Raw genomic sequence first — 27,135 nt, 5'->3', positions numbered from 1 at the left:
TTGGGTGGTCGTTGATCGCTTCACTAAGAATGCGTATTTCATAGCCGCTAACGAGAAATGGTCTATGGATAAACTTGCGAATTCTTACGTGAAGGAAATTGTGAGGCTTCACGGTGTTCCGTTAACGATTGTATCCGATCGTGACATCCGTTTTACCTCAAGGTTTTGGAGAAGTCTACAAGAGGAATTGGGTACCAAGTTGTGTTTGAGTACAACTTACCATCCTCAAACCGATGGTCAAAGCGAACGAACGATTCAAACGTTGGAGGATATGCTGAGAGCATGTACCCTAGAATTCAAAGGTAATTGGGATGAACACTTACCTCTAGTAGAATTTTCATATAATAATAGTTTCCACTCGAGCATCAAGATGGCACCTTATCACGCTTTGTATGGGGAGAAGTGTCGAACGTCATCATGCTGGTTGGAAGCTGGGGAAAAGCAGTTTATGGGACCTGAAATAGTCCATCAGACTGCTGAAAAGTTGAAAGTGATAAGGGAAAGGATGTTAGCTGCTCAAGATCGACAAAAGAGTTATGCTGACAAGAAAAGACAACCGATATCCTTCGAAGTTGGAGATTCAGTTTTACTTAAAGTCTCACCGTGGAAGGGACTTATAAGATTTAGTAAGAGGGGAAAGTTGAGTCCAAGGTTTATTGGACCATTTAAAGTTCTTTAGAGGATCGAGAATCAAGCTTACAAGCTAGAATTACCGGAAGAACTGGAGGGTATTCATAATACCTTTCATGTGTGCTATTTGAGAAAGTTCACGGGAGATGTGCCCGACATAATTCCCATTTCTGAGTTAAGGTTGGATGAAAACAAGAGGTTGATCGAAGAACCTGAGGCAATCGTTGACCGTAAGACTAAGAAGTTGCGACGCAAGATGGTCGATTTAGTGCTTGTGCATTGGAAACATACGAATGGGCCAAATCTTACTTGGGAAACGGAGAGTGACATGATAAGTCGCTACCCGCATTTGTTTGCTAATGTGTGATTCTGGGGACGGAATCATCCTAAGGGGGAGAGAATTGTAATGCCCGTGTTTCTAGGCTAGGCATTAATATCGACATTATAGTCTAGGTTAACCTTTGTAACTCATTTTGAAGAAATGAAAAGGAATTATGTGAATATTATGTGTTTTATGCTTAATTATTAGGGTTTAATTAATTAAGAATAAAAATGAGCGTCAAAATTTAATTTTAGATAAAGCCGATATCTATTAAGAAACTTGTAGTGGGCGTGACAAGAACTACGGATATATAAAGAATGCCGAAATCCGAGTTATAACGAAGAAGTTATGACCTGTCGAAGTTTCACGACAAACCGGCACGGGGCCGAATGTCGTAAAAAGTGAGTTTTTGATAAACTATTTTTTGGCCTTAGTGATCTAAACGAAACTCGTAGTGTTCGTTAAACCGAGAGTAGGTATAAAAAGAACGCCCAAATCTGACTTCGTATGAGGCAGTTATGATTTTTCGAAGTTTCAGCTTAGCAGTAGACAGCTAAAAACTCGAATTTTAGATCGAGTGATTTTTAGCCGACATGACCTAAACGAGAATCGAAGGTCTCATCATTAGTAGCACAACGGTAAAAAGTCTGACGAAAACGGACGTCGGATGAAGAAGTTATGAATTTTTAACGGATTTCCTGTCCCGGTCTGTTAAAAAATAATAATATAAAAATTAAAGTCAAAATTAGCCGACGAAGTCTAAACGAAAGTTGTAGAGCGTAATTTTCCCTATGCGTGCATATAAAGAACGTCAAAAACGGAGCTCATATGCGAAAGTTATGGATTTTAGAAGTTTTTAGCACAAAAATCGAGAATAATTACGAAATCCGAGAAAAATCGCATGGCCTGACTTCGGCCACGTCACCTCGCCCGAGAAGCTTCCGTGTGTCCGATGCCGCTGAGTCATCCGAGGCCAGCTGTCCGACCCGTGTCGCATCCCCTCGCACCGAAGGCTCGGTCCAATCCAAGTGCGCCATCTGCCATATCCGTGTCCGCTTGCGAACCGAACCACCACCTGGCACCTCGCATGCGAGGCACGTGTTCCCTTCCTCTTGCTTCGGATCCAAGGGTCGCACCTATATAAAGGGTGCGAGACCTCCCGGCTAATTTTGAGAAAATGCCCCTTTTTCACCCCTAAACTCATATTTCCACTATTTCAACTTCCCCCGAAGCCCCGGGATTATTTCCAACGCCCGAAACACGCCCCGAAGTTCCCGAAGAGCCCGATAAATTTTCTTTTCGGTTTGAAGCCCAACCCTCGTAGGGCCCGGTTTTCAAGAAAACTCCCGGTTTTCATTGAAGAAAGTCAATTATAGTAACGAAGTGCAGCCCAAATTACTATTTTAACCCCCAGTTATTTCACGGCGAGTTCAGTATATAGGAACAATTGTATGTTATGTGTTATATGTGCTATGTGCTTTTCGGTTGTTATTATTTCCGCTATTTATGATAGCAAAGCTATACCTTTGACCATGTGATCACTGAAAGGACTTAGATTCACGGTGGTACTGGTATGTAGCCTCTGGCCATGTAGAGCATGTCTCGTACGAGAATGACTTCTATTCTATGGTATTGACAGAAGGTTAGACAGGGCTTTCAGCCTGAAATCTACCGAAATGTTTAAATCAGAAAGTGTATGTCTTCTGTGCCATTTGGGCCGAAGCTTTATTGATCGTATATCTTTGAATCAAATCATTGATTGATATGGAAAGTTTGTCACATGATTCATATATGCCATTGTTGTTTCTTGTTCCTCTTTGCTTCTGCCATATTGAAGTGTATGTATATATATATATATATATATATATATATATATATATATATATGGTATAACGTTATATTGTATCTATTGTTGAACTCACTAAGCGTCATCGCTTACCCCTCTCAATGTTTAACAAATTTGCAGGAGATAAGTAACCAATATCATCGTATACTGTTGGAAGATTTTGAATAGTTTGAAACTATTGTATTTTGTACTCATGTGTGTATAACTTATAGTATCCTGGGAAGTTATGTAACATATAAAAATTTGTAATAGTCGGTTTGTATCCAGTCTTATGTAAACAAGTTATCAACGTGAAATATATATATATATATATATATATATATATATATATATATATATATATATATATATTTAATATGCAAGTAGCATGTTTTGGAGTAACAATTGTCAAGTATGAAAGTTTGGGTCTTTCAGAAATATGAAAGTGTGGGTCTTTCATATATCAATATCTCTTATCAACTTAAATACATAAAATAGTGGCATGCAACAAATAATCATTAGAACTATTTGAACAGTAAATCAATCACATAAAATTCATTAATAGGAAGTTGAAAGTGTGAAATAAAGAGGTTAAAAGTAAGGAAATCTCTAGAAAAAAAAAGATTTTTGGATCTTATAAAGGAGATTGAAAAGAAGATGGAGACTGCTAAGGTTTCTAATACCGAAAAACATACTAGGTTGAGTTATTTACAAGAGTTGCAGCAAATTGAAAGATTGGAAACTATGCATCTTTTTTCAGAAGGCTAAAATCAAGTGGGATGTAGAAGGTGATGAAAATACTAAGGGTGCGTTTAGTTGCGGAAAAATGGGTCGTTTTCCTGAAAAATTTTCCAAGAAAAATGAGATGTTTCAAAACGCGTTTAGTTCGTCTATTTTTCTAAAATTTTCACGGAAAATGAAAATTTTCTGTTTTTTAAAATTACAAAGAAGTTTGAAATTTTTGAAAAAACAATAATCATTTTTTTTCACATTTTTCTAATTCCAAAATTTTTCTAAAATATAAACATACACCCATTCCCACCTCTACCTACCCCCACCTTAACACTCCCAACCCACCACACCCCTACCTACCCACACCCACCCGCTACCAAGCCCACCCCCACAAACACACACACACACATACACTCACCCACAAACACCCACACACCCGCCCACCCCCACAAACACACATCTACCCCAACCCCCACCCACACCCACACACCACAAACCCCCCCCCCCCCCCACACACACACACACAACCACAAACATACACCCACACCCACCCCCACAAACACACACACACACACCCATACCCTAACCCCCACCCCCACCCACACCCTCACAAACACACACACCCACCCCTATATACATACATACCCACCCCCACAAACACACACACACACACATACACACACACACCCAACACCACTACCACAATCACCGACCTACCATCACCATCACCATCACCACCACTGCCACTACCCCATCACCAGTATCACCACCACCGCCGCCACCACCGTCACCATCATCGACATCACCACTGCCCCCACCCCCACCCTACCATCGCTACTGTTTTCTAAAAATGAAAACCGATAGAAATATATACATCTAAATGCGTTTTCTAATTTTTTAAAACTGAAAATGAAAAATGAATAAGTTTTAACTAAACGCGTTTTCTAAATTTTCCAATGAAAACTGAAAACGAAAAACAAAAACTGAAAAGGGAAAATGAAAACTGTTTTGCGTTTAGTTACAAAAAAATGGACCGTTTTCTGGAAAAAATTTCCAAGGAAAATGAGAGTACGTCGTGCGTACCTTGTGTACCCCCAGCGTACTCGGGCCAAGTCTACGAACAATAAGAAGTTTAATGCAAGAATTTTACTTGGAAAATCGAGACATTACAGTTACACTTGCACTATTTACCTCTCATGCATGTTATAAAACCCCTTCACAAAAAGTCTTGACGTGTTGCGTAATCCAAGATTATGCATGACATAATCTGCTTAACAGATTTGATACTTAACCAAATTTCTCATTTTATCCTTATAACCAATATCACAAAATCCAACTTGCTTAAATAAATTATTGTGGTTAGTTTGACAATTTCTAAGTATCGTTTTAACATATAACAATGTATTACTCTACTTTGTGATTAACATTTTATATCTTTTGCCACTTTTGACAAAATATTCCTTTTGCATTAAAATTCAATACAACATTTTTCATTCAAATTTTAAGGGATGCTACAATTACTCGCTTACAATACTTCTACTTCATACTAATGAAAAGGAACCGAAGGCGGAGGACCAACAAATCGTCGTAGTAGCCATCAGAGTTTCCTCCTTCCTAAACACATGTTTCAATGGTCTTAATGCTTTATTTGGCTACTCTCAAGTTTCTCTTATAATTCATCGATTTTGATTGTAAGAGTGATTAGGTAATGAAATTTAAAGGAGGTGGTGATTTTAACCAAAAGAAAGGTCAAAACATTGCATGATTTCAAAATCTATCATTGAAAATCACACCGGGAAAAGTATTGATCAAATTCGATAAGGACAGGTTCAAGTTTCAAATTGAAGACAATTACATTTATAAGATGTTGATGAAAGGATGTCATATTCATCGAAAAATTGTCTACATAACACACAAATTTGGGTTGGATTCAATTGTTATTTGATTTGGTTTGGAGATGTGCCTTGTAGGTATCTCACTCCATATCTTGGGTTCAGGGCCGATCCAATGTTTTTTTTACTACCCAGGGCAAGATAAGAATTTTATGCCCTTATATATAAAAAATTTACAAAATAAAAAATATAGTAAATTTTATAATCAAACATATAAGACAAACAAAAACCTACAAAAATCAGCTAAGCAGTGTCTTAACGTATTTTTTTGAAGGAAAACATATCTTAATTTACAATAATCAATATTTTGTAAAATATCACTTGGATACTTAAAATTGCTAATCCATTCCACTGAGTCATTGTACTTTGGAGATAATAAAATCGCTAATACATTCCATTGAGTCATGGTACTTTGGAGATACGATTTCAAGGACTTCAATTTTGAAATCTGTTTTCCCCAACCGACATTAGTGAATATTATCTTATATCAACCAACACATTAGGAACATATCCATTCTTTTTTCGTACTCCATCATTTGAATAAATGTCCAAAGATTTTCATCTTTGTATGCTTCATCCACAACATTTTCTACAAAATTTGTAACTCTATAAATAAACCAATTCCATCAATATCATGTTCTTCACCATTTTCAAGTTAGACTCAAGATTTAAACAATTTTTTTTAATTCATTATCAACTAAAGAAACTAATTTGGAGCCATCAAACAAAAAACCAAACATAGATTCAAAACATTGCATTTGTTTAACTCCAACACTATTTACTATTTGAGTTTAACTCCAATACTATTTACTATTTCTTAAGCTTCATTAATAGCAAAATGAATCAAAAAATAAAAAATAGGAAACAATTTTTCAAAACAACTGTCTAATAACAACATGATGAAATAAATTTATACATTTCTAGAAACAAGAACACAAGGCAATATATTTTGAGCAAAGTCAGGTTTCAATATAAACAGAAATCGGAAGTTCAATAAATCAGCCACCTAATTCACATCAAAGAAACAAGAAACAAAAAAAAAGTGTAGAAAGGTTGATGGCAAAAAATTTCGAGTTAAACAAAAAGTAAAATTGAAATAAGAAGAACAGAAGTAGAGAACTAACCCAAATCCGCAAATCACTTGAAGAGGAATAAGAAATCAGTCCTTTCGTTATCCAATTCCAAATATTCAAAATAAATCAAAATCAGATATGCCTCATGATTCTATCATTCACATCACAGAAAATAATCACTTAAGAAGATACAATGAAGAAACCCACAAATCAGATTCAAAATTAGAAACAAATTAAGAAAAAAATTGAAATTTGAAACAAACTAACAAAAAACAAACTCACCCAATGGCCCAAATCAGTTGAACTGTTGAAGAGAAACCAAAAATCAGGAAAAATACAAATCCAATAGGTCCTTACAGCCTTACTTCTTTCGTATTCCTCTTGCTTCATACAGGAAAAAAATAGAACCCAATCAAGCAAGTAAGTGGGGAATCGGAATTGAAAACGAAAGAGTGAAAAAAAAATCTGAACTTGATCGATTGAACTATTCAATGTAGCAACCAACAAGTTTAGAGAATTAGAGAGATTTATAATGAGAAATTGAGAGTAATGAATAGAAATCTAACATCAAAGAGATGAGATAGTTCAGGTTGTAATTACTGAATCGACAACATCAGGTTTCTAGGCACGAGAGGACGATTCGTTTTTCCATGCGCATTTGAATGCTCGGATACACAATCGATGCGATTGGATGGTTGTTTGGTGCATGTCGTTCCCTTACTTTCTTACATCCGAAGACATCAGATCACAAGATGGGCTAATAATTTTGGGCCACTATTATATATACTATAGACATTTTTGGACTATTTTATGCCCCTAGAATTTTGATGCCCTGGGCCTAAGCCCAAGTCGCCCATGTGTTGGGCCGACCCTGCTTGGGTTGTTGTCTAACCCATGGTTATATAAGTAATTATTTGGTGTTGCTACATTCTAGTGCAAATATGGGGGACATGTACAATGCTTAATTCATCTTTTATCGTTCAAAGTTCGTATATTTGTCTTGATGAATATGGTTTGGTATGGTTTTGTATTTTATTATTTTATTCAAAATTCTATGGTTAGTGTTCCAATCAATAGATTGTTCTCATAATGCAAACATTTTTTCTTGGAGTGATCCTCATAAAGTTACTATTGGATTGAAGGATCCTCAGGGGCTAATCCATTCATTTCATAAACACCATTTCACAAAGCAAAACCATAAAAACTCATTTAGAAAAACCAAAGTAGGACCAAATATGTGAATTTGGGCAAATCATAGGACCAAATGTGTATTTACTCTTCTCGTAATGTCTTTTTTCTTCTTTATTATTATTATATTTTTCAATTTGTCTTTGGACACATCATCTTGCGTTACTTCTTCCTCAATTTCCTGGATCGATCATCGTTTACCTCGAGAAGAAAACCCTCTTCATCATTAATCATTCATCAATCAATCAATCAATCGGCAACCACCGGCAACCACCATGCAACAAGGCGATTACACCTCCACCACTCCGTATTATCACAATTACCCTCAAAACCCAAACCCTAATCCCATCACCACCGATCTCCACCATCCTCCAGTAACTTACGCCTCCGCACCTCCCTTCACCAACACCACTACTTACCATCCTCCAACCTCCGATTACTATCCTCCTTACCCTCAACAGAATCCCGATCCTCTCCCTCCTACTGCTCCGTCTTACGCTCCTCCCCCTCCAAACCCTAATCCACAACCCTCAAGTTTCCCCCAATTCGAAGCGTCGCATACTCCGTATCAATCTCAACAGCCTTATAATCCACCTTATGATCATCATCAGACGCCTCCCACTTACCCATCTCCACCGGCGTCTTCGATTCCTCACAATACTATCCCTCTGAACCACAGTTCAAGCTTTCCGTACTCGTCGTCTCTGTATAATAATCCACCGTCGGTTCCTAGTCAGGTCCCGGGTCCCGTATACGAGAGTCAATTTGAGACTGGTTATGGTGGTAATTACGGTAGGAGCTCATCGGATCTGGGGGCCGGGGGAGGGAGTGTTGATTATTATGGGAAGCGACCGGATGTGGGGATGTCTAGGTTTGAATCAAGCGGTGGGTATGGAGGTGATGGGTATGGTGAAGGTGTTTATGCTTATCAAGGGGGTAAAGTCGAACCCTATGGTTCTAGGGGTACTGCGCCAAAGTCTTCTACCTGGAAAGAACAGGTGATTTTTGATGATTTTGGGCGTCCTATTGGTTTACCTGGTAAGGACTCACCATCCGTATCGTCTCCCAAGATTGTGAAGGCTGTACCAAAGGCTGAGACACGGGAAGATGTTAAGGGTGGGGTACAGAAGTTCAGGGTGAAATTGTTGGCTGAAAGTGGTGGCCAGAGCACCATGGATGTTCTTTGCCAGGTATGGTGGAGCTACCTTTTGTACTTTTTTGCTGATTAATCTTTGTGCTGGATAGTATGTATGTTTGTCTTTAATGGTTTTTTTGTAGAGAAGTTTTATGCATTGTGTCATTATACTATGTCTTATAATGTTAGATTGTTAGTCCTCATCTACATTCAATATGTTTATCTGCCTTTTGCTGTTGATTAATTCAGAATTGATCTACATTCTGGCATGCAGTTTGGATAATCATTAAATTTTCTTTCTTTAGAGCTCTATAGAGTAGCTGATTACAGTAGCAAGTCCAATCCATAAATGAAAATAATAGGGGTCCAAAAAAAACGTATTAGAACTGTTAATATAGTTCTTATAATTGTTTAAAACACTTTGAAAACGCACTAAATCTAAATCTCTTTCTCAATATATAACACTAGACAATTATTGATAACCCAGTCACTAGTTTTGATCCTCAAATAGTTTGAAATACCTTCTTTCCTCATCTATTTCATGGTGAATCTGAATCCCATATTTCTTTTCTCAGATTGGATTGGATGGAATCCGAATGCTTGATCCATCTACAAGTCGAACTTTAAGAATATATCCTCTTGATACAGTAACAAGATGTGAAGTATGTTCTTTCCTCATCCTTTTCCTTTTCTTTATGTTTGTAACTTTTCCATCTGTTACAATATAATATTTTTCTTTATGTATTTTTATAGGTGTATGACTCATCCACCTTTGCATTTTGGTCAAAGAGTTCTGTAGACATTGAGCCAAGGCGAATAAGGCTTCAATCCAATAGTTACACTACAAACACATTATTGGACACTGTTACAGCAGCAACCATTCAGGTTTCATCTTACAAACTAAAAAAAAAAATTACTTTTTTTATTATCTTCCAACTTTTTTCATAAAACCCTTCTCCATATCTGAGAAATATCATTTGTTTTTCACAATGGTAGATAGAGACTCTGGTTCTTTCTTGAAATTCTTGCTTTATGTTATAGAGTTGAGTGCTTGTGTTCTTGAATCTAGTTTTAGTTTTACATTTTTAATTTTTTTTTAAAAAAAAAAATTGTAGGTTAAGGAAATGGGTGGAAGGAGCAGGCCTGCTGATGCTGTTAAAGTGAATGATCAGTCATCTGAAAAGAAAAAGGGTTTGGGTGATTGGATGAATATAATTAAACCTCCAAATGAGGAGAAAGATCATTGGGTAAGCATTTTTTTTTTAATCTGTAGTAACTTTCATTATTTTTGTTTATTATAATTTATACAAGATGCTACTTTCATTTATGTCTTTTGCTACATTGTACTATGAAAAATCTTCATAAGTATAGTGTTCTACTTTCACTTTTTTATTTTTTTCTTATTAGGTTGACAAACTTTGTTTAATCTAACCAATTATATCATTTTACTTGGGGTTAATCTCAAAAAAGACCTTGTTTTTTCCGGATTAAACCTCAAATTTCTTTTTTGCCTCAAAAAACCTTATATTTTTTTCCTAAAAAACCCCTCAACTTCGTATTTTTTCCGAAAAACACTCTCAACCTTCTAAACGCTTTCAAATAAACCCTTAACTTTTTTAGTTTTTTTCAAAAAAACGCTCACATTTTACAGTTTTTTTTGGAAAAAATGACTAAAAAGGGCCAGATCGGAAAAAATAAAAAAATACAAGGTCTTTTTCAGGCAAAAAATAATTTTGAGGTTTAATCTGGAAAAAAACACAAAATATAAGGTCTTTTTTGAGATTAACCCTTTTACTTACATTGTTTTTCTTTTTAGGATATTATATATTGAAAAATCTGCCCAATTATGGAAGTGAAAATTGCTTTATATTTTAGTGTGACATTGTGATAATAGAAATGAATGAAAGTAATAATAATATAACAAATCAATGAAACTACATTGCTATTTTCTTTTATTTATGCATTGCATTGTATTTTTCATATTTTTTATATTAGAACATTATTCTATGAAAAATGTATCCAATTATAGCAATGAAAATTCCTTTATGTTAAATGAAACTACATTGTTATTTCTTACATTCAACCCTTTTTCAAAGGGAAACTGTCAGAAAAGTCCCAATATTTTTGGAAAAGTTACACTTTAGTCCCAAGTTCTTTTTTTTGAACATAAAAGTCATGTCATTTCATGATAAAAGAAAAAAAACACTTTTTTGTTAATTTGAGCGAAAATGAAATAATCGGGACTTTTATGTTCAAAATAAAAACTTGGGACGAAAGTGCAACTTTCCCGAAAATATTGGGACTTTCCTGACAATTTCCCTTTTTCAAATTAACATTTTTGGAACTTGCAGTGTCGTTTTTTTTTGATAGAAATAGTATTGAAAATATAAAGATTGAAAAATACTATTATTTAAGATAAATGATGAATATAATAAAACTTTTGTAGGTACCTGATGAGGCTGTTACAAAGTGTACTGGTTGTGGAACAGACTTTAGTGCTTTTAATAGGAAGGTCAGTGGAATCCTCAATCCTATTCCATCATTTTTTTTTTAAATATATTTTTATTTTTATTTACTGTTTCTTGATTTTTATAGCATCATTGTCGAAACTGTGGAGATATATTTTGTGACAAATGTACCCATGGAAGAGTTGCTCTTACATCAGAAGAAAATGCCCCTCAAGTTCGTGTTTGTGATCGTTGCATGGTATGTATGCATTTTGGCTTTTATAAATAAATTCTCATAATTTCTTTTTTAAATTTGTTTTTGGAAATTTATATTTTTTAGCTGGAGGTTACTCACCGTTTGAGCAGTGCAAAAGAATCTGCTGCAAGCCGATCATCTGGCTTGCATAGTCATGAAGATCTTGCAAAGAAACTTCAGGTGAATTAATTTATTATTTTATAAATATCTTTATTTATTAAAAGCATATTAAATGTTTGTTTTAGTAATTATTTTGTTCTATCAATGGTAATATTTGAATAAGTATTATAATTTAGGTTTTTAGTTTGTTGAGATTCATGAAACAAAAGTACTAAAATTCAATATCTGAACAATTCATCATATGTTTTTAGCCTTTTTTTTTTTGATAAATATATAATAATATTTTACAATTTCATACAGGAGGAGTTGGAAAGAAATCACAAATCATCATCAGGTATATATTATTATTATGATCCATTAGCATCTCTATAACTAATCATGTTTTTTCTTTCCAAATATACCCCTAAAACTAAAACGCGAGCTAATCCACAAATTAAAGCATAAGAAGGGCATTCACGTCTTTTTACATATGTTTTCGTTAACAGGTTCCAAGTTTGAAGGGTCAAACAGGCGGATGAAAGAAGTTGCATGTCCCACCTGTACAGTCCATTTACAGGTTAAAAAAATATATTTATTTATTTATTTATTTTCTTTTTTTGGTTAAAATTTTATATGAATATTTGTTAAAAAAAAGTAAAATAATATAATACAGGTTCAAGTTCCTAGCTCGGGATCTGAGACCATAGAATGTGGAGTTTGCCAGCATCCGTTTCTTGTAAGTGCACGTTGACATGGTCAATGGATATGGGGGATTGTTCATTTTATTTTTATTTTTATTTTTATTTTTTTTGGGGAGGGTTTAATCTATAATTCATTGTGACTAGTAAGTATTATATTAAGGTTTTAAATAACTTGGATTTGTTTGGGTTGTGGGGTTTGGTTTCGTTCTAACTTTTGTTTGTAAATTTGTTCTATGAAATAAGTGTTTGTGTTGTGTAAGTTTAATCTCAAATTAATCGTGACTAGTAAGTAGTATACTGAGTTTCTATACTTTGTATTAAATAAACCAATAAAGATATTGTTTTGTAGATTACTTGTGTAATTTACATATGGATAATGATTTAAAAGGGTAATATATCTTTTGATTTGTATATATTTGGTCAGTATTTTTTTTTTCGTTCATATTTGCTCCTTCAATTTGTTTAACTATACATATTTAGTCTTTAATTAGATGACATACTTTGTAAGAGGTGTGTCTACAATGTACAAATATTAATGTGATTTTTGTTTGATACCAACACATCTCTACCTCGTCGAAGTGGCCCTTGTCTTCCCCAACTCCTTGTTGCCCTCCATTGTATGTATGATTTCTATATGAAGATCTCATTCCATTTTGAAAGCTCTATAGTTCCATTCGTTGAAAAAAAAATGCTCCTTCAGACATCTACAATATCTGGAAACGAGAAAGTAATTTACGATCATATACCTCGCTTGACAAATATGACAACTTGAAAATTCAACAAGTGAATCGGAGTTTTTTCTTCCTTGGTGACAATAATTAGAAGTTAGACATTTCGTCTGATTCCTTGCTTGTTTTCAATCATGACTTCAACACCTTCGGAAGTGTCGAATCCCCATGAAGTGATTTCGACATCGTTGGATTTTGTGCTCAGATAAGGAATGGACTGATTGGAGGAGGCAAGAGAAAATCGAAAATATTGGAGGGTGTGAAACCAAAGTTTACAAAATCCACAATGTACATTTAAGTGGATGGTAACACCGAACTCAGATCCATATATAGTTTCATTGTATATGATCCTTTCGATAATTACTTGTAGACTACTTATTAAAATAAACATACACTAGGTTGTTTTGTAACTTGAAAGTTAAAAAACGAGTATATTTTATATTAATTTTTTTTAGATGTTACAAGTTGATATGAAAACCATGATTTAAATGAATTAGGTGTTAAAAAGTAGATACACGTTCTTGAACAATGATGAGGAGAACTTTAGTGAGACAATTAAAGTTGTAAGTAGTCGACTAGGAAATGTGACCATACATATGATAGTCAAGTATTGCTCTAATAATAACAAAATAGTGTGACTTGTTATTCATTGTACTATTCACCAAATAATCAGGCAATAACAAAATGTGGTAACGTTATGGTCATATATATATATATATATATATATATATATATATATATATATATATATATATATTCAAACATCCCGTGTAAAAAAGTCAATTTTTTTTTAAATCCTAATAACTTGTAAACTTTGGAGTTTGTGTATCTAACATCGAAAAATGTATTTTTTTATCGATAAGGTTTTTTAATAACTAATTTAATTATATTAATTTTTTTAACATTTAATCACCAACTTTTATAATGTATATAAATACATAGAATCAACAAGCTAAAATCTATTAACAGTAACAAACATATTCAAGAAAATATCATAACCTCAAACATACAATAGAATAAACATATTAATACTGTTGACATCACCGCTGCCGATGACCTACCGCGGGGCACTAACCTCCATTCCTTCGCCTTTATTAGTACCGACGTCAATGAGAGAGAGAGAGAGAGAAAGAGAGAGATTAGGGTGGTCAGATGTGTGGCCGGCGATGGTTGCTCCGATGAGTTGCCGTCCACAATAAGTTAAGAAAGAGATTCATTTCAAGAAAATAATAGGGTTTTTATTAGTGTTTGATAGGCTTTATCATTTTCCACCAATATTTTTAGGATGTGTTTTTTTATAAAAAAATACACTATTTTCTCAAGAATGTATTTTTAATAAATTGCAACAATCTTCTTGATGAATTCTTTTAGGATCATTTTTTTGTATAAATTTGTATGTATTAATTAATATATTAAATAGTTAAATATAATGAGATAATAATTACTTGTCATTTCTTAAGTATTAAGAGGGTTTACTTTAAATGATCACTTTTGATTAAGGACGATTAAAAATGTCTTTTTAGTAAAATGACTTAGTTTTTTATCCAACCCTAATTTAAAAGTCTAAATGATTATATTATTATATCCTTATATTAAATAATGAACGAGTTGTCCCTTTAAGTGGTCAAGGATATTATGTTATCATGTATGCAATAATAAGGGATTTTAATGAAGATATAAACATTTGGTATGAATTATTAAAAAGACATTCAAGGTAAAAAGGTAGGGAAGTGTAATATAACCCTACAAATAAGCATATATTATGATGTCACAGTTTGTAGGTCTAGTGTGTTGATTTACCACACCGTGGTCAATAGTCGTAAGATAAATTGCTTGTGTACGATGGAGAGTATTAGGTTGATGGTTCAGGCTCTGGCATATTATGAATCATAATTATGGCATATTATGGATCATAATTATGTGGATATGCCCGGCGAAAATAATTGGGTTTGAAACCCATTGTTGTCACACCCCCAAATCGGAACGACGGAAACGTTCGGGGGTGGATGGCGTCATATGTAGTATCACAACAATTGCATCATAGTAATCAGAGTAAACACAACCATTACATTGATTAAGTAAAATATTTACATCGATTTGATTCATGTTTATATACATCAAAAGTATAACAAAAGTAAAAGACGTGACTCTAAACGCTCCGTCTTCTCAAAATCTGTATGGGGTACCTGTCTACTGATCTTCTGAGAATACAAGCAGTTTTGAAAGAGTATCAGCATAAAGCTGGTGAGTTCATAAGCATGTTTTTGTAATAAAATCTGTTAATGAATCAATGAAAGTGTTTGTATGTTCCCAAGAAAATCCATTATTTTCTAACGTGTGTATCTTGTTACTGAATCTCATAATGTATTAGTTCGTACATCTAGTTACCATTGAATGTGTTATACATTGTTTGTTTTGAATGAGAAACCCCTTTTTGGCATGAAAAACCCTGGCTATCACCAGTATATATAGTAAGTTCGGAAAACTCTGAAAACTTTAATATGTATAGTAGTTCTATTACTTTATAATAAAACTAATTGAAGTTATTACCATTCATACATTAATTGTATATTCTTAGTACCAAATTTATGAGTTGCTATAACCATACTTGACCATTGAATTGCCTGAACGACGTTCTTCAGGCGTCGGAATCGAAATGACTTTGTCACCCAGGCCTGCCAGCCTAACTGTAGCTAACAGTTATGGTGCGGGATTGTCAATCCCGTATAGATCTATACACAAACTCACGTTCTCCCGCAAGGAGACTCTGGTTATAATCTCAGGACTTTTGTTAGTACTTAGGTAAGTACGCGAAGAATGCTCACTCATAAAATGCTATACTAACGATTACATGTAGAATAAAATGAATTCTTGAATTTAACTAGCTGAATATATGTCTCATAAACTATACTCTATATAGCTTATATGTTTGATCACATTGAATCTATGTTTGTACATTGATAAGTCAATTGTTCCATAAACTATACCTATTATAGCTTATATGTACGTTAATGTATTCATGTTAAACACTGAAAAACTCTATGATTTGTATTTAAAACCTCCCTTATGCTCAACAATATACAAAAGTGATGAAATGTCTGAATATTTGATGAAAGTATGAAAAATGTGTGGTTGTGTCAATTGTATCAGTTCTAAGTGTATTGAAATCCGTTTTGTATAATTTCACAAGATCAATGATGTTTGGCTTGTATTCCCCCCTGAAAACGTTAAAAACTGTAAAGAAGTAGGGGTATGAACTCACCTGAAGTGAGTGATCTGGAAGGTGAGATAGATATAGGATGCTTGAGTTCACAATTGAAGTTCCAAAGCATAGTTGGATCCTATAAGGCATATATTCACATATATATGCATTCAATTAGTGGTTATAACTACTAACAAGTATAGGAAACCACCTAAGATTGTAGGAAACACCCTAAATGAAGTGTTAAGCTCACAAATGGAAGCTTGGAAGGGGTTTACGGCCACCCATGGATGGGTTTGCGGCCTTAAGGAGTTCACGGCCTCATGAGGTGTTCACGGACCTTATGAATCTATGAAGGGTTCACGACCCTTATGAAGGGATCACAGCCGTGATCCCTTCAAGCTCATGAAGATGATGATGAAACTTGACAAATCAAGGATAGGATCTAGTTGTCCTTCAAGTATGACAAGATTAAGGATGAAACACTTACGTTTTTGAGGCTTTAGAGTGTTCACGGTTGAAGCTTCTTGAGAGAGAATGGATGTGTTCACGGTTGGGAAGAGGAGAAATGAGAAGAAAATGAGGTCACTTTAATATATAGGAGGTGGTTCACGGCCGTGAACCTAGTTTGCGGCCGTGAACACCTTGTGAGTGATTTTCTGGTTCGAATTTAACCTCCCGATCTCGAGCTAACTAATCCCAACATCCATTCATACATTACACTAGGCTCAAAAACTCTCAAACAGATCCTTAACAGTGCTAAAAGATAGCAGAAACTAGTCTGACTTTGATTGAATTGTATGGCCATACAAGATATAAATTTCGGGTTGTCACAATTGTCGATGTTTCATGTTGTAATTCCCTTCATGTGTGTGTCACCATAATTAGGAGTTGGGCATTAAAAGTGTACCCGAACCAATATTATCAAGAATACTGACCTGAATCATCACCTAGACATAGTTAAGCCTTACATTCCCAAGTAGAAACACAATATCGATCACATCTCAATACACACCAGGCAAGAACCACAAATAAACATATCTCGGGAAACATGCAAAGTACATATATGGGTAATAACCAAAGCACTTGAAGAACAAATAGAAAACTGTTTATATTCAAACATTATAAGATATCGGTTAAAAGGATGATTTTAATTGTAACGCCCGTGTTTCTAGGCTAGACATTAATATTGACATAATAGTCTAGGTTAACCTTTGTAACTCATTTAGAATAATGAAAAGGAATTATGTGAATATTATGTGAATTATGTGTTTTATGCTTAATTATTAGGGTTTAATTAATTAAGAATAAAAATGAGCGTCAAAAATTAAATTTTAGATAAAGCCGATATCTATTAAGAAACTTGTAGTGGGCGTGACAAGGATTACGGATGTATAAAGAATGCCGAAATCCGAGTTATAACGAAGAAGTTATGACCTGTCGAAGTTTCACGATAAACCGGCACGGTGCCGAATGTCGTAAAAAGTGAGTTTTTGATAAACTACTTTTTAGCCTCAGTGGTCTAAACGAAACTCGTAGTGTTCGTTAAACCGAGAGTAGGTATAAAAAGAACACCCAAATCTGACTTCGTATGGGGAAGTTATGATTTTTCGAAGTTTCAGCTTAACAGTAGACAGCTAAAAACTCGAATTTTAGATCGAGTGATTTTTAGCCGACACGACCTAAACGAGAATCGAAGGTCTCGTCATTAGTAGCACAACGGTAAAAAGTCTGACGAAAACGGACGTCGGATGAAGAAGTTATGAATTTTTAACAGATTTCTTGTCCCGGTCTGTTAAAAATAATAATTTAAAAATTAAAGTCAAAATTAGCCGACGAAGTCTAAACGGAAGTTGTAGAGCGTAATTTTACCTACGCGTGCATATAAAGAACGTCAAAAATGGAGCTCGTATGCGAAAGTTATGGATTTTAGAAGTTTTTGCACAAAAATCGAGAAAATTCGCATAGTCACGTTTTTGCCACGTCACCTTCGCTTAGAGCATGCCACGTGTCCGAAAAATGGCTGAGTCATCCGAGCTGATGAGTCATGCGAAGCGGTCCAATGCCTGTCCGACGCGTGTCCTCTTTCACGTGTCCGAGCCTTCGCGAGAGTGCCACGAACCCCCTACTTCGGACCCTAGGCCGCGGTCCAATCAGGAGGCGACACCGAGGCTTCGCACGCGCAGACCATGTGGGAGCCTTGCCTATAATTTTATTTGGAAGAGCTTTGGAGTCTTCGTTCTTTTATGAAGTGATCGGACTAGCTTCATGAGTTAGTGATATAGATCATGAGTTAAATAGTGGGTGTGTGATGAAAGGTGAGTTGGATAGATGAGATGATCAGTGATATAGATCATGAGTTGAGAGTGAGTGGTGAAATATGGGAAAAGCTTTTACCCAAATGTTGGCGTGAGTGGTGCAATATGAGAAAAGCCCTTACCCAACGTTGACCCCCGTCATTCAACAGAGTAGGGATGACAACCATGGACTGTTCTAGACGGTCTGCGGAACACTAGCAGGCTCGCAACCTGTAGGTGTTAATGGACTTAAGTGTTCATTCGTTGTACTCTATTCCCCTTCGTGAGGAGTGAAATATGAGAAAAGCCCTTACCCAAACGTTGACCCCCGTCATTCAGCAGAGTATGGATGACAACCATGGACTGTTTTAGACGGTCTGTGGAACACTAGCAGGCTCGTAACCTGTAGGTGTTAATGGACTTGAGTGTTCATTCGCTGTACTCTATTCCCCTCATGAGTTCCCTTAGGGCATGTAAGGCTGGGGAAACACCTTAAGTATGTTCATCAGCTGTATGAAAAACCCATTGACATGTATTGGGGGGGGGGGTACTCCCATGGGAAATACCGTCGATGAATAAGAGCTATGGACTTAGTATATGGAAAAACCATTGACATGTATTGCGGGGGGGGGGGGGACTCCCGTGGGAAATACCATCGATGAATAAGAGCTATGGACTAGCACATGGCAACGATGTGACTTCGTGCCTATTTGACATAAATTGCTGAAGGAAAGCAATGTTGTCACCTTGTTGGTTGTTTTATGTTAGGATGTCTTGTTTGACATAACTTGCTGAGGGAAAGCAATGTTGTCACCCCGATGTTTGTTTTATTTGACATAAATTGCTGAGGAACCCCCAAAGCAATGTTGTCACCCCTAGTGATAATCCTTAGGCTAGGTCCCTTATGATAGTTGTTTTAGGGACGTAAAGTGAGGATAAAGGGAATGGGTAATTAGGGTTATTTTGGTTGATGGAATTAATAAATTTATTGTTGATTGAGAACTTAATAAGTTTATTATTTATTGTGGGTTGAAAACCCTATATACTCACCAGGCTCCAAGCCTGACCCACTCAGTTTATTTGTATCACAGGTATCGATACGAAGTTGCTTTACACTGAGAGATTAAAAGAGAAGTAGATCACTAGTGTAAATGAATGTAAGTTTTGTTTATGCTTATGTTTTTGTATTGACAATGACATCCCAATGGTTTAAGTGAATAAAATACATTTCTTCGGAAATGATTTGATAACATATTTATTATGTTTTTCTGGGAACAAATTCCGCAACACTTTTAATCAAATGATTACTCTGAAATTATTTCAAAAGCATAAATTAAACCGATCTTTTCTGGCCGTGAATTTGGGGATGTCACAGTTGGTATCAGAGCATTAGTTTAAGCGAACTAAGAAATTGTAGGATTTCTAGACTTAAACTTAGAATGCTAAGTGATGATTGTGAGATGAGTGTCTGCTATATTTTAGACACGAGCACAAGTTTATTTTAGGAAAGATGCCTAAAATGTTTTATGTGTTAAATATTTTATGTTATAGCTATAAGGATGCCTTATATGCTATTATTTGTTCGGATCTATGGTCTGTTGCCGACCGGATCTGGAAACCTTATGTGTGTAGGATTCTAAGCGTATGATTACGAGATTAGAACTAACATGTAAACGTTTCAAAATGATAAGGAGATTTATACGTTTATCGTAAATAAAGCTTTCATATCTTAAATTCTCGCCCGGTACACCGAACGTCTGCTTGGGTGTACAAAACGTTATGGTGAAGACTCGTAGAGAATTGAGTAGATGGAGGAAATGAAAAGCTTATGATAGTGAATGATACCTATCAGAAGATATCGTAAGAGTGGTATCTTGTCTTAGAATATGTTTGATAAAATAATGAAACATTTAGAGGAGTATGGTACGTCTGAAGTACACCTTCGATTGGCAGGATGATGGAACGATTGGTGTAATTCCTGAAGTTGTCCCATCATTTGGAATTTCCATCACCAACCAAGTTGAAGTAGAATTGATGACTGAAGATACGCATGGAAGAAGTCCTAGTAGAGTCTAGGAAAATTCTATGATTAGTTGGACACATTCGTATGTGTTAAATTGTTTTGTGATTTTAGGACTTGGGGACTGCGAGACAGTACTTGGGACGAGTATGAGTAGGTGTGAATAGTAGTAGAGATCTATACTACTAGAAGCACATGATTCACACTTGGATCAGGGAAAGTCACAAGGTTACCAAGGAACTCGTAATTGATTCCGTCTTATTCTAGTATGTCATTACCATCGTTTCGGTAATGACTAAGAAGATGATTGTTATTCCGACCCTAGTGGTCATATCGAATTGAGTCCGACTACGATGAGTTTGTTATGTGGTTCAGAGAACCAAGTTCGATGTAGCAGTTGACTTAAGCCGAATTGAAGTAAAGGCTGATCAAAGCGATCAATAGAAGTATCACGTTCGTTGTTAAAGAAGTTGGGTTAGTTTGTGTTCTGACCCAAAGGGATAAAGTGATAGCGTATGCATTGAGACAATTGAAGGAGCATGAAAAGAACTACCCCACTCATGATCTGGAGTTGGCAGTGGTAGTATTCGCCTTAAAGATAGGGAGGCACTATCTTTATGGTACTAAATGCAAACTTTTCACTGATTATAAGAGTCTTCGATATCTCTTTAATTAGAAGGAATTGAACATGAGGCAACGGCGCTGGCTAGAGTTACTCAAGGACTACGACTGTGAGATACTTTACCACCCTGGTAAAGCAAATGTTGTTGCTGATGCTCTCAGTCGGAAGGTAAATCTTGAAAAGAAAAGGCCAAGAGCGTTGAGAATTGAAGTTGTCTTGACAATTGTGGAAAGTATAAAGAAAGCTCAAGAGGAAGCTTTAGAGAAAAATGACTGAAAGGAAGAACGTTTGGGATAAAACGTTAGTGTTTGATACAAACAGTCAAGGACTGAAGGTATTCAAAGATAGGATTTGGGTACCTAAGATGGGAGGAGTAAGAGATCTTCTGAGGGAAGAAGCTCACAAGACCATGTACTCGATTCATCCCGGCAGTATAAGAATGTATAGGGACCTAAAACCCTATTACTGATGGCCGACGATGAAGCTCGATGTTTTTAAGTATGTGGCCGAGTGTGTAACATGTGCTAGGGTTAAGGCACAACATCAGAAACCGTATGGGAGTTTAGAACCTTTGCCTGTACCCATGGGTAAATGGGAAGGTATCACTATGGATTTTGTGACTAAACTGCCCAGAACAAGGAACGGTCACGACATGATTTGGGTGGTCGTTGATCGCTTCACTAAGAGTGCGAATTTCATAGCAGCCAACGAGAAATAGTCTATGGATAAACTTGCGAATTCTTATGTGAAGGAAAGTGTGAGGCTTCACGATGTTTCGTTAACGATTGTATCCGATCGTGACAGCCGTTTTACCTCAAGATTTTGGAGGAGTCTATAAGCGGAATTGGGTACCAAGTCGTGTTTGAATACAACTTACCATCCACAAACCGATGGTAAGAACGAATGAACAATTCAAACATTGGAGGATATGCTGAGAGCATGTACCCTAGAATTCCAAGGTAACTGGGGTAAACACTTACCTCTAGTAGAATTTTCCTATAATGATAGTTTCCACTCGAACATCTAGATGACACCTTATCACGCTTTGTATGGGGAAAAGTGTCGAATGCCGTCATGTTGGCTGGAAGCTGAGGAAAAGCAGTTTATGGGACTTGAAATAGTCCATCAGACTGCTGAAAAGTTGAAAGTGATTAGGGAAAGGAGGTTAGCTGCTCAAAAGAGCTATGCTGACAAGAAAAGACAACCGATATCATTCGAAGTTGGAGATTCGGTTTTACTTAAAGTCTCGCCGTGGAAGGGACTTATAAGATTTGGTAGAAGGGGAAAATTGAGTCCAAGATTTATTGGACCATTTAAAGTTCTTCGGAGCATCGGGAATCAAGCTTACAAGCTAGAATTACCGGAAGAACTGGAGGGTATTCATAATACCTTTTATGTGTGTTATTTGAGAAAATTTACGGGAGATGTGCCCGACATAATTCCCATTTCTAAATTAAGGTTGGATGAAAACAAGAGGTTGATTAAAGAACCTGAGACAATCGTTGACCGTAAGACTAGGAAGTTGTGACGTAAAATTGTCGAATTAGTGCTTATGCGTTAGAAACATACGAATGGGCCAAATCTCACCTGGGAAACGGAGAGTGACATGAGGAGTCGCTACCCGTATTTGTTTGCTGATGTGTGATTCCGGGGACAGAATCATTCTAAGGGGGAGAGAGTTGTAACGCCCGTGTTTCTAGGCTAGGCATTAATATTGACATAATGGTCTAGGTTAACCTTTGTAACTCATTTAGAAGAAATGAAAAGGAATTATGTGAATATTATGTGAATTATGTGTTTTATGTTTAATTATTAGGGTTTAATTAATTAAGAATAAAAATGAGCGTTAAAAATTAAATTTTAGATAAAGCCGATATCTATTAAGAAACTTGTAGTGGGCGTGACAAGGATTACGGATATATAAAGAATGCCGAAATCCGAGTTATAACGAAGAAGTTATGACCTGTCGAAGTTTCACGATAAACCGGCACGGTGCCGAATGTCGTAAAAAGTGAGTTTTTGATAAACTACTTTTTAGCCTCAGTGATCTAAACGAAACTCGTAGTGTTTGTTAAACCGAGAGTAGGTATAAAAAGAACACCCAAATCTAACTTCGTATGGGGAAGTTATGATTTTTCGAAGTTTCAGCTTAGCAGTAGACAGCTAAAAACTCGAATTTTAGATCGAGTGATTTTTAGCCAACACGACCTAAACGAGAATCGAAGGTCTCGTCATTAGTAGCACAACAGTAAAAAGTCTGACTAAAACGGACGTCGGATGAAGAAGTTATGAATTTTTAACAGATTTCCTGTCCCGGTCTGTTAAAAATAATAATTTAAAAATTAAAGTCAAAATTAGCCGACGAAGTCTAAACGGAAGTTGTATAGCATAATTTTACCTACGCGTGCATATAAAGAACGTCAAAAACGGAGCTCGTATGCGAAAGTTATGGATTTTAGAAGTTTTTGCACAAAAATCGAGAAAATTCGCATAGTCACGTTTTTGCCACGTCACCTTCGCTTAGAGCATGCCACGTGTCCGAAAAATGGCTGAGTCATCCGAGCTGCTGAGTCATCCGAAGCGGTCCAATGCCTGTCCGACGCGTGTCCTCTTTCACGTGTCCGAGCCTTCGAGAGAGTGCCACGAACCCCCTACTTCGGACCCTAGGCCGCGGTCCAATCAGGAGGCGACACCGAGGCTTCGCACGTGCATACCATGTGCGAGCACATGCGCACCCTCGCCCAGCTGCTGCCGCGTGGCCTTCGCTCTTGATGCCACCTGCCCTCGCTTGATGACTCCCCTCCTGAACCGACCTTCGGACCCCCTATAAATAGAAGGGTCATGCGAGCCTTCTCGGCTATAATGGGGAAATTGCCACTTTTAGCCCCTTTCTTCATATTTTCTTCATCTTAACATTACCCAAAGCCTCGGTATCGATTATAACCCCCGGAATACGCCACGAAGAGCCCGCGAAGCCCGGAAAATTTATCTTTTCGGTTTCGAAGCCCGACCCTTGCAGAGCCCGGTTTCTCAATAAAACTCCCGATTTTATTAGAAACGATCGTTTTAGGAAACGAATTGCTGCCCGATGTTCATTAAATCAGGTGAGTGTATAGTCACTTTCACCTTACACATAGATATGAAGTATTTACCTTAAAATACGTGCTATGTGTAAATATATTAATTGTTTATTTGGGGTGACTGTTGAATTGATGTTTTTTACAAGTTTTAAACTGTATATATATATTTTTATCTAGAAATATGTTGGGTAAAACATGGGTAGATGAATTAGATGATGTGTGATGAAATAAAAGTGATGAGAGGTATCGATGTTTAAGATGATCTAGTCATCTAGCAGAGTATAGACAACGGCCACAGACTATTTTAGATAGTCCAGTGGAACGTTAGTAGACTTGTAATCGGTACGTATGTTTGAACTATATGTTCATAAAGTGTTCTTGAACTATATGTTCATTAGGTGTTTTTGAACTATGTGTTCATCCATTAGTTCTTCCTTTTGACACTATTACGTGTCGGGGTACGGGAGCGTACGAGAGTACTTTATCAGTATTTTCCCTATACTTTTATTTGGAAGAGCTTTGGAGTCTTCGTTCTTTTATGAAGTGATCGGACTAGCTTCATGAGTTAGTGATATAGATCATGAGTTAAATAGTTGGTGTGTGATGAAAGGTGAGTTGGATAGATGAGATGATCAGTGATATAGATCATGAGTTGAGAGTGAGTGGTGAAATATGGGAAAAGCTTTTACCCAAATGTTGGCGTGAGTGGTGCAATATGAGAAAAGCCCTTACCCAACGTTGACCCCCGTCATTCAGCAGAGTAGGGATGACAACCATGGACTGTTCTAGACGGTCTGCAGAACACTAGCAGGCTCGCAACCTGTAGGTGTTAATGGACTTAAGTGTTCATTCGCTGTACTCTATTCCCCTTCGTGAGGAGTGAAATATGAGAAAAGCCCTTACCCAAACGTTGACCCCCGTCATTCAGCAGAGTATGGATGACAACCATAGACTGTTTTAGACGGTCTGTGGAACACTAGCAGGCTCGTAACATGTAGGTGTTAATGGACTTGAGTGTTCATTCGCTGTACTCTATTCCCCTCATGAGTGCCCTTAGGGCATGTAAGGCTGGGGAAACCCCTTAAGTATGTTCATCAGCTGTATGGAAAACCCATTGACATGTATTGCGGGGGGGGGGGGGGGGGTGAACTCCCGTGGGAAATACCGTCGATGAATAAGAGCTATGGACTTAGTATATGGAAAAACCATTGACATGTATTGCGGGGGGGGGGGGGGGGACTCCCGTGGGAAATACCGTCGATGAATAAGAGCTATGGACTAGCACATGGCAACGATGTGACTTCGTGCCTATTTGACATAAATTGCTGAAGGAAAGCAATGTTGTCACCTTGTTGGTTGTTTTATGTTAGGATGTCTTGTTTGACATAACTTGCTGAGGGAAAGCAATGTTGTCACCCCGATGTTTGTTTTATTTGACATAACTTGCTGAGGAACCCCCAAAGCAATGTTGTCACCCCTAGTGATAATCCTTAGGCTAGGTCCCTTATGATAGTTGTTTTAGGGACGTAAAGTGAGGATAAAGGGAATGGGTAATTAGGGTTATTTTGGTTGATGGAATTAATAAATTTATTGTTGATTGAGAACTTAATAAGTTTATTATTTATTGTGGGTTGAAAACCCTATATACTCACCAGGCTCCAAGCCTGACCCACTCAGTTTATTTGTATCACAGGTATCGATACGAAGTTGCTTTACACTGAGAGATTAAAAGAGAAGTAGATCACTAGTGTAAATGAATGTAAGTTTTGTTTATGCTTATGTTTTTGTATTGACAATGACATCCCAATGGTTTAAGTGAATAAAATACATTTCTTCGGAAATGATTTGATAACATATTTATTATGTTTTTCTGGGAACAAATTCTGCAACACTTTTAATCAAATGATTACTCTGAAATTATTTCAAAAGCATAAATTAAACCGATCTTTTCTGGCCGTGAATTTGGGGATGTCACATTAATCTCCTTAAAAGGGTCTATAAAAGCAAGTAATCCCCGAAAGAAAAGGCAAGACTCACTCTTTTAGAAGATCGTTAATTTCAATACTTAGAACATGCAATCCCTTACTAACTTTGGTGTTAGAGAGCAATACCGGAGGGCAACCACGATATAGCTCCTGAATTTCTTGTTTACATCCACAAATTACGTGCAAGGAGTACCCAAACCAAACCTTAACAACGATTGAAAAAGGAGCGTAACATCATTGGCGCTATCCAAAATTTTCTTATTCTGAGACATCCACCGTATCGCATAGATAGCTACAAATACAGTGCAATATCAAGAGCATCAGAAAACTTTAAGTGAAACATAACTTCCAAAAGAACAAAAAATTGTAGCAAAACTATAAAAAACCTCACAATTCGAAAACATAACTCAACCAATATTAATCAAGATGATAAGTCAGTAACTATACCTAATATAGGAAGAAAAACAAAAAAAGGTTATTGATAACAGACATAACCATTCGATGCAACAAAACATAGTATTAGAACAACACAGAAAAACTCACCAAAATGAGAATGGTAAGGGGATAATCGACATATTGTTTGATGAACAACAAAACTTACAAGGAACAAGAAGTTGAGACGATCCCATCTTGATATGCAAATATATTCACGACATATCCATCCATCAAATATATTGCGACAATGGTAGTTCGATAGAAATCATGTACGAGAATTGCTATAAAATATCGGACAAGATAAAGGAGGATATAAAGGAACCAGAGTCACACCTAACAAGCTTTGCGGGACATTCAGTATAGCCGATAGGAGTGATATCATTACCATTAACATTGCAAGACTTCCAACAAGATAATCATAACACAAAAATGAAAAACTTTACTATCATACAATCCTCGCCACCAT

The 27,135-nt window shown here is 36.3% G+C and overlaps 1 protein-coding gene across 1 annotated transcript; it reads left to right on the top strand.

Annotated features, from left to right (window-relative positions):
• The first annotated feature begins 7,801 nt into the window (after positions 1 to 7,801).
• LOC145158959 (RING/FYVE/PHD zinc finger superfamily protein) lies at positions 7,802 to 12,559 on the top strand. The gene is made up of 10 exons (XM_079077819.1): positions 7,802 to 8,852; positions 9,373 to 9,459; positions 9,551 to 9,682; positions 9,913 to 10,044; positions 11,244 to 11,309; positions 11,393 to 11,503; positions 11,585 to 11,680; positions 11,921 to 11,954; positions 12,106 to 12,176; positions 12,273 to 12,559. The coding sequence occupies exons 1-10, from the start codon at positions 7,938 to 7,940 to the stop codon at positions 12,348 to 12,350; spliced, it is 1,722 nt and encodes a 573-aa protein (XP_078933945.1). The 5' UTR covers positions 7,802 to 7,937; the 3' UTR covers positions 12,351 to 12,559.
• The last annotated feature ends 14,576 nt before the right edge of the window (positions 12,560 to 27,135 follow it).

This window comes from Lactuca virosa, chromosome 2 (assembly GCF_052849685.1).
Source record: "Lactuca virosa cultivar CGN04683 chromosome 2, Lactuca_virosa_CGN04683_v6, whole genome shotgun sequence".
Classification (NCBI taxonomy): Eukaryota; Viridiplantae; Streptophyta; class Magnoliopsida; order Asterales; family Asteraceae; genus Lactuca; species Lactuca virosa.
This window is presented reverse-complemented; position numbering and strand designations above follow the sequence as displayed.

Bases quoted from the DNA above. Each gene is read 5' to 3' on its own strand.
- LOC145158959 (XM_079077819.1), top strand. From the start codon at position 7,938: ATGCAACAAGGCGATTACACCTCCACCACTCCGTATTATCACAATTAC. The intron at 9,460-9,550 runs GTATGTTCTTTC...GTATTTTTATAG, and splicing joins ATACAGTAACAAGATGTGAA to GTGTATGACTCATCCACCTT. The intron at 11,955-12,105 runs GTATATATTATT...TTTCGTTAACAG, and splicing joins AAATCACAAATCATCATCAG to GTTCCAAGTTTGAAGGGTCA.